This window comes from Gobio gobio (genome assembly GCF_949357685.1).
Source record: "Gobio gobio genome assembly, chromosome: 24".
Taxonomy (NCBI): domain Eukaryota; kingdom Metazoa; phylum Chordata; class Actinopteri; order Cypriniformes; family Gobionidae; genus Gobio; species Gobio gobio.
The window spans coordinates 15,022,713-15,036,045 of NC_137120.1; the positions used below are offsets into that span (position 1 = coordinate 15,022,713).

The 13,333-nt window shown below is 37.8% G+C and overlaps 1 protein-coding gene across 1 annotated transcript in view; it reads right to left on the minus strand.

The window, feature by feature from the left end:
* Window positions 1–13,192, minus strand: part of arhgap19 (Rho GTPase activating protein 19) — a 30,186-nt gene extending 16,994 nt beyond the window's left edge. The window contains exons 1-3 of the mRNA XM_079807649.1: window positions 13,133–13,192; window positions 8,892–9,169; window positions 5,429–5,509 (exon numbers count right to left, since the gene is read on the minus strand). Of these exons, the coding sequence (XP_079663775.1) occupies window positions 5,429–5,509; window positions 8,892–9,169; window positions 13,133–13,176 (403 nt within the window). The 5' untranslated portion in view covers window positions 13,177–13,192. The remainder of the gene's footprint in view (window positions 1–5,428; window positions 5,510–8,891; window positions 9,170–13,132) is intronic.
* Window positions 13,193–13,333: the final 141 nt, after the last annotated feature.

The window sequence follows — 13,333 nt, forward strand, 5'->3', positions numbered from 1 at the left end:
GAAGAGAAATCTCTCGCCGGTCCTTTGTTTTTCATTCCCCGCTGGCTCAAACGCACACCCATAGCGGTAAACTTGAGGAACGCCCATCAACATACACATGAGGGGAAGCGTCACAACACCACGCTTCAGTCGTGCCGCAAAAGTGGATCTGTACTGTCCGTTTTGCCGCGTTCATTTAATCAGTTTTGCCGCGCCGCGTTCATTTCAACAGGTGGAAAACACTAATTGCTAATGGGGGTGTTTTCAGAGCACCCCTGTTTCACAGGTAACAGTCTGCCTTCAGAACACCCCCATTGTTTTCACTTTTGGATTAGCCCAACCCACTGGAGAAGAGAGACAGATTGAAGAAGGCTAGTTTTCTGTAACTTATATTATTTATTTAATTGTGAGAGCGTTTTTTCTGCTATTGATCTGGCTTGTTTAATAAATATTCCTTTTTTATTAAAGTGGAGGTGCCTTTTGTGTTTAAGAGTAAAAGCTTTAAGTGAATAGTCTATTCGTGTCTCAGCCGCGAAGCTGAGCTCAGCTGATCCTATGTTCGAGCTGCACAGTGCGGCTGAAATTATACTGTCTGTCAGTTATTATAATACATATGACAAAAACAATTGTCTAAATTATGTTGCATATTCCTCAAAAGTTCTTGTGATGATATCTAGTTGACAATAGTACTATATTTTGGGAAGTCATAGGCTATGATATTGCGCAGGTGCACGTGATGCGACGCTGTCAGAACCGACAGACTCGTGTCTCAGACTCATTTCAGTGCAAAATAATCAGCTCAAAAACGATTTAATATACTGCAAATAGCCTACTAGTTTTTTATGTTTATTTATAATTAATTTATGCAGACAACAAGGCTACCAAGTACTGCGCACAGTGCGCAGCTAATTAATTTAACTTTTTTTTTCCTAACGTCATTTTTAGTCGATTTTTAGTCGAAAATTTCAGGACTTCAGTCGACCAAGATTTTCTTTGGTTGATTACAGCCCTAGTACAGTGAACTCATTGTCATGTTCAAGAAACCAATTTGAAATGATTTGAGCTTTGTGACATGGTGCATTATCCTGCTGGAAGTAGCCATCAGAGGATGGGTACATGGTGGTCATAAAGGGATGGACATGGTCAGAAACAATACCCAGGTAGGCTATGGCATTTAAACGATGCCCAATTGGCACTAAGGGGCCTAAAGTGTGCCAAGAAAACATCCCCCACACCATTACACCACCACCACCAGCCTGCACAGTGATAACAAGGCATGATGGATCCATGTTCTCATTCTGTTTACGCCAAATTCTGACTCTACCATCTGAATGTCTCAACAGAAATCGAGACTCATCAGACCAGGCAAAATTTTTCCAGTCTTCAACTGTCCAATTTTGGTGAGCTGGTGCAAATTGCAGCCTCTTTTTCCTATTTGTAGTGGAGATGAGTGGTCCCCGGTGGGGTCTTCTGCTGTTGTAGCCCATCCGCCTCAAGGTTGTGCGTGTTGTGGCTTCACAAATGCTTTGCTGCATACCTCGGCTGTAACGAGTGGTTATTTCAGTCAAAGTTGCTCTTCTATCAGCTTGAATCAGTCGGCCCATTCTCCTCTGACCTCTAGCATCAACAAGGCATTTTCGCCCACAGGACTGCCGCATACTGGATGTTTTTCCCTTTTCACACCATTCTTTGTAAACCCTAGAAATGGTTGTGCGTGAAAATCCCAGTAACTGAGCAGATTGTGAAATACTCCGACCGGCCCATCTGGCACCAACAGCCATGCCACGCTCAAAATTGCTTAAATCACCTTTCTTTCCCATTCTGACATTCAGTTTGGAGTTCAGGAGATTGTCAGCAACTGCCATGTGATTGGTTGATTAGATAATTGCATTAATGAGAAATTGAACAGGTGTTACTAATAATCTTTTAGGTGAGTGTATATATCGCCTGAAAATAGTTCCCAGCACGCTCCCTGCGCAAACAGGTTGTCGCGGTTGGTTATGTTGACGGAAGAAGTTAGCCTATTTTCAGGCGCTGCGTAATATCATTGCACCTACTGCACTCATGGTACGGCAACAAAGTTCCTTTATTATTACACAGGAATGAGAGTATAGTTGATAGCCATAACGGTTTAGAAAATAACAACTTTTCATTTTCCGTTTGTCTTAGTACACAATGTAACTACAGAAGAGTCAAGCTTTAAATAGGAAAAATATCGAAAGTCTTTGGTCATTTTTGAGCGAGAGGCTAACGGTCTAATCAGATTCAATGATCTATGCTAATCTATGCTAAAAGTGCTACCAACAGACCCAGAGATCGACTGAAGGGATTCGAAAACAGTAAAACTCAACTGTTTAACTCTAGGGGAGTTGGAAAATGAGCCTATTTTTAAAAAATAGTGGTGTGTTTTCCATTAAGGGGATTTTATGGTACTAAATTATATTTTATGCTGCAGTTGTAATCCATTTATTCACTTTTTGAGCAGAGACAAATTTAAATGTCCAAGTTAACCAGTCATAAATCTTTATGCTTTAGAGCAAAAGTTTGGTCTCCTTTAAAGGTCCCATGGCATGAAATTTTCATTTTATGAGGTATTTCAACATTAATATGAGTTCCCCTAGCCTGAATATTGTCCCCAAGTGGATAGAAATGTTGATCTGTGTAAAACCGAGTTCTGGCTGTCTTTCTCTGCCTTTGAGAAAATGACAGGCCAGACGAGCCAATCCTGAAGTCTCCTGGTTTGACGTCCAAGCAGGAACGGTTTCCTCCCTTTCCTCCGCCCAGAGAATCTGGCACGCCCATGCAAGCGCTCGAGAGATCATAGCTTGTGAACGAGTGAATGCTGGCAGTTTCTCAGTGTTTGGATGTACAAATGAAAACAGAAGTCTTTTTTCAGTTCCTTCTGATCTGTGATCAGTGATTTCTGATGTGTAGCTAATTATTTATTATTCGTGCACACACTGCGGCTTCTCTCTCTCTCCCGACAGAACTGTGTTTTCTATCTTGTGAGTCAGTGTTTTTGTACGTCCTCGTCGCGTCTATCTGTTCTTAAATGTGCATACAGTCGGGAGTTTCTGCTCAACATTGGCAGAGCCACATCTTTAGAGATAAACCTCACGCACGCCGAAGCTCGGCCTTCAACATCCCCGACCCCCAGTACTGCATCTGGCCCACAGCGGAGGCACCAAACGCGGCGTGAGATTAAGCAGAAGGGGGGTAAGCGTGAGGGTATCCGGCTAGGCTAGCCAGCTTTCCCCACAATCAACTGGATTACATTCGATTACTGCTGTTGTGTCTTTGTTTGCGCTGTGTAACGTTACTCAATGCGCGTCACTGACGCTTTTCATATGATTGGAACATATCTAGAAATAATGCTTTAATCAAACTTACTAAATCGTTCATCTCGCTGTAATGGTACATTGCATGTGTTACAAAGTTGGTAGAATAATGATGAAGACGGACTCGGTGTGACTGGGACTCGTGTTTATTCAGAACTCTCAGATACAAACACAATAAACTCGCGCTGACAGACAGCGCTCTCACAACTCAGTAGTTACTATAAATAACTTTGTTAGCAATCGCTCCGTCTCCGTGATGTCCGGTTCGCGAACGAATCATTCTTTTGAATTGGTTTTTTAGTGAACCTAACCAGTTCACCAAATCGGACTGAATCGTTCTAAACGGTTCGCGTCTCGAGTCAGCGCTGATCCATAATTTACTAAAGTTTCTAACTTTCTGACATGAGTGACAGCCCCTCCGACTAGAAATAAACTAATAACCTGAAGTGTATTCTAGTAACTACAACAGTTCACCCTGAACTGAGACATGCTGAGAGAACTGATGAGAAGTGAACTCAGGTCCATCCGTCTCTCTGGCAGCAGCTCGTGCGTCGTAGACCTCGTTAAACCACGCCCCCTCCGCTCATATCAAATGCAAAGATGTCAGCCAATCACAACAGTGGGCGTTTTTACTGAAGTCTCACAGCAGACACGCCTCTTGAAACAGGGCAGCCAGCCACAGGGCAAACAGCAGTATAGACAAAATGCCTTTTATTTCTAAATTATGACATTTTATGATGTAAAAATCATACTAACAATATAAGTACACCTCAGGAAACATTATAAAATAATAGAAAAATGCCATGCCATGGGACCTTTAAAAGACGACACATGAAAGATTGAAAAAAGTGAACTTAAGTAATAGAAGTTTAAGTTTATTGTTATGAAAAATGCACAAAAATACTATTTTCAATTTTCATATGAAATATATAATTCCCAAAACAAGTTGTCACAATGTCGATGCTGAAACTAAATAAAACACGAAACACAACAACTTTATTCTCGAAATGTAATTATTCTCAACATTTTATTTAGACTTTTTTTCTCGAAATGTGACAACTTTATTCTCAAAATTCAAAACTCATTAATGTCGAGAATAAATACATTTCGAGAATACATTTCGGGGAAAAAGAGTTCTCAAAATTAAAGAGTTTATTCTCAACATTTTATTTCGACTTCTCTAAATGTAACGTTTTTTCTCGAAACTTCAAAATGTAATAATTTTATTCTCATCGTTGTATTTAAGAGTTTAATCTCGCATTATAATGACTTTAATCTTGAGATGGTTTTATTTTTATTATTATTATTGCTTTGCCCTAACCCTCTTCCGTAAGCTGCAGTACCAAATGCTTCCACTAGATGAAATTAGTTTCCCATTAATTCCCAATGCACTCATTTTTGACCACGAACAACACAAGTGTGACTATTTTTTCAGGATTATTTTGAAATCATGTCCATAATTTTACACAGCAAGTGCCAAAACCTTAAGAAAGCAAGTTTCATACCAATCCAATGAAGTCAAAAATGCTTAAAAATGACATTTACGCTGAAGACTTTTTTGAATGAGAACTAGGGTTGCACGATTATGACAAATCATTTTTGTTGATAATTTCCCTTGATATTTTAATTGCATATTATCAGTGTCGATGAATTTATCCAAATGCTGTTTAAAAGCAGTAAACCTGCAGGTTCAAACATAACGCATCTTTGGTCACACCAAACCGGTCAAACATCCTTAAATCAGAGTTTATTATCAGACTTCTCTTGTACATCACTCATGGAAAATTAATGTGCTTTCTTAACATGGCACATCCTGTGATTTGACTAAGTCGCAAAGTCGATGCTGAAACGATATATATCGTGCAACCCGATCAGTTTCCTTTGCATATATTTGTGAAAAAGGAAAAATATTGCTGAATATTGTTGTTGCTTGGTGTAATTCCACAAGAAAATCCAGCAAAATCATTTGAGAAGCGATCAGCACAATCAGGCATTTTGAGTAAGAGCAAGAAACGTTGCTGTACTTTTGCTAACGTGACGCACCTCACATGTCCAAATGTTTTTGAGGGCGTCTGTGTTTGATTAAGAGCCGTTTAATATCCTGGACTTACTTTTGCTGAGGTAGACGATGAGCTGATATATCTGGGCTATTCCTTCCTCTGTGAGGGGCATGCCAAACACAACGCCTTTGTCTGAGAAATAAAGATCATCAGTTATTGAACAATGAAACATCTCGCCAATAATAAATATGCCAAATGAAATCAGTTGCTGTTATTGTATATGTATTGTTACTGTTTATTACAATTATTTTACTCAATTGACAGCCCTAGTTTGTTACAGAAAGAATTTTTAAAACTTAAATTTGCATTTTATTTTTGCATATATATTTGCATTTTTTTGTTTGCTCACTGGTTGAAAGGCAATATTATCTGTATTTATTGTAAAAAAGTGCAAAAAAAATATTATTTTTGACATCAAAATGTTTCCATTCAGCTGTGAAAACTTAACCTTACTGGGTGTGAAGGGTGAAAAAAAGTGCTGTCAGCTTAAAGAGCACCTATCATGGCATTTAAAATGTTCCAAATATTGTTTTAGAAGTCCCCAACAACAGTTTTGCATGCATGCAATGACAAAAAAGACTTTAGTTTTCTTATAATATGCATTTATTTTTACCTGTTTTGACAGCGATTCTCAAATGATTCCTTTAGTGATTCACTTTTCAAAACCCCGCCTTTACGTGACGCTAATCAGCGGTGATTGGTCCGATGACCCAGTCAGTTGTGATTGGTATAGTCTGTGCAGATATTTTCGGAAACGGAACGCCCATCAAAGTCTTATAGTGACAGTAATTTGTTAATATGTGTCAGGAGTTATGAATATGAAAACCGCGTCTGTACGTTTGATTGTAATATGAGCCTCAGCTGATCTCATTCATAAAAAAACTCATAAAAATATTCTCCTCACGAAGACATGCGACAAATCAACATCCCTCAGGGCTTTTAGTTCAAAAGTGTGCAGATGAGGAGACATATTGATAGATTCTCATATGTCTGTGTCAAATTTCTAAACAGAGGAGTATTTTTTATTCAATACTTCCTCAAAATGGGCAGTTATAGCCTAATCATGAGCGATTGAGTCTCTTATGTGTTGTTTTCAATTCATACTGGCAGCCGGAGGGCGCTCTGTGCACATGTAGTCCATATATGGTACAGACAGACGAAGAAGAACCATGTGCCATAATAGAAGTCCATAATAAAAGCTTCCTGAGATCGCGAAACATACATTTGACGACTAATAAACACACAATCGCGACGATGTATGGTTTGTCTTCAAGCCACTTAGTCTTCAAATGCTCATCCTTGGGCAGATGAAAGAAGTTTGCTTTTGAGTGGCACTTCAGAACACAGCGTCTCGTCGCCATGATGTTTTCTAGTTTTCACTGGCGTCTTGGAGCGCAATAAGTGGGCGTATCGTATTCAAATAACTTGACAAGTTGACGTCATCTAGTCAGAGAAAAAGCTTCGGTCTTCTAACGATTCTTAAAAATGACTCCGAGTCGACTCTTACTTTTGAAAGAAAATAACTATATATACGGTGCACTGTCATATTTCAAGCTATCACAGGATGTTTTTGTTCACTTAGATCTATGTTACACACTACATGAAAGGTAAATTTCAAAATTCCATGATAGGTGCTCTTTAAAGCAAATTATTAAAATATTTTCAGGAAAATGTTTATTTTGAATTGTCTTCAGTGCAACTACAGAGGGATTTCAATAAACCTAATGATTTATGAAATTAAATACACCTTGAAATTAAATGTAGCGGAGACCATAAAATAAATCAACATATCATCAAATAGCTATAAGTAACAAATAAGTATTTATGTAAAATTTAAGATGCCAAATTTATGCATCATGTCGTTTTACATTTGTGTTTGAAAGAGTCTCTTCTGCTCACCAAGTCTGTATTTATTTGATCAAAAAATCAGTTAAAACAGTGAAATATTATTCCAATGTAAAACAGCTGTTTTCTATGTGAATATATAGTAATGTGTCATTTATTCCTGCGATCAAAGCTGAATTTTCAGCATCATTACACCAGTCTTCAGTGTCACATCGGACTGAACTCAAACTTTTGTCTTTAAATGTGTAAATAATTTTTTATGAATAATGCACTGACAGTGCCCACATATGAGCAGTTACTCTGAGGTCCTGAAACAACAAAAATATCTGTGCCAGAGTTAAGTTTGGTCTGATTTTAAAGAAAAGCCTTGACAGATTATTGCCGAAGTGAAAAAATGTATAGAGGTTTAAGTTTATGGACCTTATATTGAATTACATTTACATATATTAATACATTTAATAAAACTATTGAACTCAAAAACTGCTAGAAACTCAAAGCCATACATCTAAATGAGTTGTGCTCCAAATTTCAATAAAAAACTATGGAAGTCAATGGGGTCCGAGATCAGTTTGATTACCTATATTCTTCTAAATATCTTCTTTTGTGTTCAACAGAAGAGAGAAAATCATACAGGTTTGGAACAACTTGAGGTTAAGGAAACGATGAGAGAATATTCATTTTTGGGTGCACTATCCCTTTAAGGACGCACAAGGCTTAAAGTGCATATTGCAGGTTAGAGACTCCAGTGAGTCAATGTATAGAAAAATAATGTAGGAACTAGATTTTCTATAAAATATACTTATAAATACACTATTAAGGCTTTTGGAGTCGTTTTTGTGAGAAAATTTTACTTCCGCATCTAAAAATGCCAAAACCGGATGTGTGAACTCGATGTCCTGACAGGCTGGACACAATAATTTACCATGACAATGATAAATTGGAATAGAAAAACTACAGACAATACACATACTCGCACTGAACACCAACCTATTCTGCACTGAGCCAACGCAGAGCTCGGCAAGCGACTCTCGTGACGTAATATGACGCGATGTTGAAAAAGAAGCGCTTTTTCCAAACGGTCAAAGAAACTTTATCTACTAAATTTGTGCTCTTATGTCTTTTTAAAACATTTTAAATCCTGCATTACCTTTTCATATGGTATTTTCATATGGTTATAAATTAATCTCGAAAAAAATGTAACCTGCAAAATGCCCTTTAAGAATGTATTTAGGGTCAAATTTGTTGAATTACGTCTTTATATCAGAGTCTTCACTTGATTTGGGAAACAAATACAGTTGGTCACACATTGAATGCAGTGAGGTCTTGACTTTTGTTTCAGCCGTCACTGTTAGCTAGACGGTAATTAATCTAGAGCTAGCCAGTCGATAGCAGGAGCCGATGGCAGGAAACGGACTTGAGGAGCGATCAGAGAACTTCCCAAAACAGATGATGTAATTCTCACGCTGACGGTTACTCAATAGATTATGTCGATAGAGTCTGAAGAATCCCCGGGGCCTCCGTAATAAGCTTAAAGCCATATTGACAACGGGCTGGTTGTAAATGTGTCGAACGCATGAGGAAGAATTAATGTTCACCGCAGGCTAAAACGGGAAAAAGCTAAAGAAAGAAATACAAAGAGAAAACTGGCTGGCTCCCCAAACCTCCTGACCTTTGCGCTTGAGGAAGTTGAAAGAGCGGAAGAAGCCTGCCGCCGCAGTGCCATTGGGGGTCTTGGGCTCCTCTTCGCCTAGTAGCTGTGAGAACTCGGCCCCAGGGAGGTCCAGGAGCCGCGTGACGTTACTCAGCACCAGCTCGGTGAAGGCCTCCGCGCGCTCATGACGCAGTTTCTCCACAAAGAAGTCAGGGTTGAAGATGATGGGAGGCTGGCCGTCACCACCGCCGCCCGTCTCGGACTCCTGACTGATCACAACATTACACACCGTGCCCCTGTGAACCCACGGATACACACGACTCAGTCATTTTATAGTTCATCTATAGATTCATTCATTCATGACTAGGCCTGTCACCATTATGAATTGTGTGCTGACTAGAGATGCTCCGTTCAGCATTTTTGGGGCCGATCACCGATTACCAAGATCATGATCTGCCGATTGCCGATCACTGCCGATCACAGAATGGCAGGGGAATGGGAATCTTTTATCTATAATCTTGCAGAGTTTGCACCATTTGTAGAAATGAAACTAACTCTAAATTAACTGAGTCAAGATCTTGAAGAACCACCAAGTGTTTATTTTAGAAAATGAGATAACTTAAGGCTACCGTAGGCCATCTTTCCCATTTAAATGTATATAATAAATGTATATAATTATCTCACCTAAATATTTGATCATGCAGTGCATTTTTGTTTTTAAAAACAATTTTTCAGGTAGGTCTAAACAGTATTGAGGTAAGAAATACTGAAGACATTTAATAAGAAATCAAATGTAAATTAATATTGGTCTTCCCTGAATAAATTAAATTAGATTAATCCTTACACTTAAGGTTGCAAAAGTTAGTCATTCAAGAGCAGTGAGTGTCATAAAGGTTCATCAAACAACACAAGACAAAGAGAAACTCAGAGACAGCAGCAGTTTATTTGACAGCTGTCACTTTAAGAGCGAACACGGATACGGTTACGGTTACATGCAGCTGCACAAACGTTCACTCACGAGTCACGACTGGGTTTACGTGCATACTCGTCAAGACGGTCATTTAGTATACTTTTGTGTGTATTTGACCATTTCAGCGCAATTTGTACTCGCAAGCTTTTTGTGAGATGGCCTGTGTGTGTGTCTCTCCAGACCGTGCGCGCGAGTGCGGTTTGAACACTGGCAAGACTTAAAAATAAATGCAAATTATAAACTTTAGTGACGATGCGACACTGCCTCGATTGTGCAAGTGGCAAATCCTGTGTCAACTGTGCAGCTTGATTTTAGTGCAGATGCGATGCGCTGATGTGAAGCAATTTGAGCATTTTGAGGGAGAGAGAGCGTGCACGCACGTGGTGATTCACGCGCGCTGTTTGTGAACTTACGTCCCACAGAAAGTTTTCAAATGACTGCGTAAGTTATTTAATATAGAAATATGAATTGTACCTCACCTTCAGCATTATAATTATTTTACCCGCGCTGGAAAGAGAATGAGACGGTGTCGCTGCATATCATGCCCTAGCTCTCACGGCAGGTGCGGGTTTTATGTGTCGTCAGCTGCGATCGGTTCATGAGATCGGCCTTTTTGGAGACCGCCGATCAATCATCCCAAAGCGATTATCGACCGATCGAGATCGGTTGCCGATCAATCGGAGCACCCCTAGTGCTGACGATTAATTGTCATAAACAATTGCGATTAACAATTTAATTCTGTCACAGTTTAAGCCTAATACGTGTTTGTTTACTTAGGACTGCACAATATATCGAAATATCGCAAATTTACATATCGCGATACGCATATATACGCAACGGCACGCAATATCTGAATGATTTTAATAGGCTACTTCAACATTGTGAAAAGTGTACGTTTTAGGTCAACACATATAGCAGAGACTGGGCACACGACTGTTACTTATGTGACTTGCTTGACATTAAAAAGAGTTATTAAACGCAAAAACTTGTGAAAAACAACTCCTTGCAGTCTCACGCTGTCTGACACACACACCGAAACATACACACAAGCCGCCTCTCTGAAAGCGTGTGATCCCTTCAGTTCCGTTTTGTGTCTTGTTACACACTCAAACTGTCAAATACACACACAGTTATGTCAAAATGGCTGTCTTGACGATTCATGTAAACGCAGTCGGTTATGCTTTAACTGAACAATATCAGTTGGGGAAAGAAACCGAATGCATGTCAATAGGATCCGTGCATTAGGTCTTAAAGTGACAGCCTGCTAATACAGTAAACCTGCCGCTGTCTGTCAAACAACAGAAGAAAAAGAGAAAATCACTCAGTGCTCTTGGCTGAATAACCTTTGTAGCTTTATTATGTATCAGTGTATATTTAATTCATGTGAAGACTACTGTTTTGTTCTTATTTTTAATAAAGATAAATGAAATAATTGTCCACCCCTAGTTCAGGTATCTTTGTTTACCTAGATGTTCTTGATGTTAAGTTTTAGGTTGATATAACTATATATTACCAAGTCAAGCAAAGAGGTTTTTTTGTATTTTAATATTGGCATTACATTTTTTGTTTGTTTACATTGATGTTAAAATTATATTGTCAGATTTGTGACATTAATTGTTGCTAAAACACTGCTGGTCACTTTCAGAAGTTGTAGCGATGGAACTTGGTTCTTTTCCCAGGAAAAATGAACAGAAATTATTTTTTATATAATTTAAATAAATTGTACACACTTAAAGCAATATCGTATCGCATATCGAATATCACATTATTTAACAAGGTATTGCATATCACATTTTTCTTCAATATCGCACATGGAATAATATAATAATAAAAATCAAAATAAAATAGGCCCATATGATTAACATTAAAGTTGTGAAAATAATATTTATATAATTATTTATAATACAAAATAATTTGATTCTTGAATAGAAAACCTTAGTAAGTAGTAATGGCTAAATCGTATTATTATTAATAATAATATATATATATATATATATATATATATATATATATTATTATTAATAATATATATATATATATACATACATACATACATACATACACACACACACACACACACACACACACACACACACACACACACACACACACACACAAAACTGCCACTTTTTATTAATATTTGAAAACTTTTGTTATGTAGTGCGACCAATATGCAGGAAAAAAAAGTTTTGAAATAATAACTTAGATGTTTACACTCATATAAATGTTTAAGATGTAAGGAAAATATGGTAACACTTTACAAAAAGGTTGCATTAGTTAAGGTTAGTTAACAAATAAACTAACAAAGAGCAATGCATTCATTAAAGTATTCATTCATCTTTAACATGAATATAAACAACTGTTCGTTCACTAATGTTAACAGATATAACTTTAGATTTGAATCAGATATTTGTACATCTTGAGATTAATATTAACTGAAATTAATAATTGCGTTAGACAATTTTCATTGTTAGTACAATATGTTATTCCTTTTTACTTGATGGTTACACTACATGACATCAAGTTGAATTTGAACATCATAATGGTATAACTAGTCATGTGTGTTTAAAACTTGACTTTTCCTTTTCTTTTGAAGGCCATAAACTGTAAATTAATATACATGTTTAATTTTATCCAGCAAAGACAGTGATGGAAACATTGACTGAAGAATCACGAGCATAAAATTGTGATAAATTACTTCAGATCTGTTGATCTCTATAAATGGTCTTATTCTTTAGATGGCATTTCTATTTACCAACCATTACCATGGTAAAACACTTTGTGAATCCTAACTGTCAGTGTCACTTGAACTCATTCCTGTTTCGATGGCAATGAAAAGTACAGTGACTGTTTCAGATGGTAATAACATGGAATTATGGACTGAAAGCTTCCCACATTCATGTAACTTACAGAGGAATTTAACGTTAAGTTACATGATTTTCTACAGTTCTTCAACACGGTATTACCATGGTACATTGTGTTTATGCCCATTCAAAGTTACGGCATTAAAATAAATACATACACATATACATACATGCATACATACATTACAAAAACTATATATAACTCGAGTAACTTAGGTTATATAGCAGGATCTGTGGTAAAAATGTTATTGTGTGTGTTATTTGCGTTTCGTAGGCACAAAGCATTTCGTAAAAGACACTTGTGTTTCTACCTCGGCGCTCATATCCAGCAGTTTCTTCGCAGTTACTCAAAAGTGTAACTATTTTACTGTCTTTTCAGACGGTGTGTATTAAGCGAATATTTTTTGTAAATAAATCTTGGTTACCTTCTGTCTCGTTTATTTACATCGGTGTCTTTCTCCGCGGCCATCTTTCATCTTCCGTTTGAATCCGCCGCTGCCGAGGCGTTAACCGCCGCTTAATCATGATTGGGCAATGGGGGACAAGTGGGAGGGGCTCTGGAGCCAGGCGCGTGTTCTGAGCGCTGATTGGTCTGTTCAAATGTTACCGAGCATTTGTGCGCTACA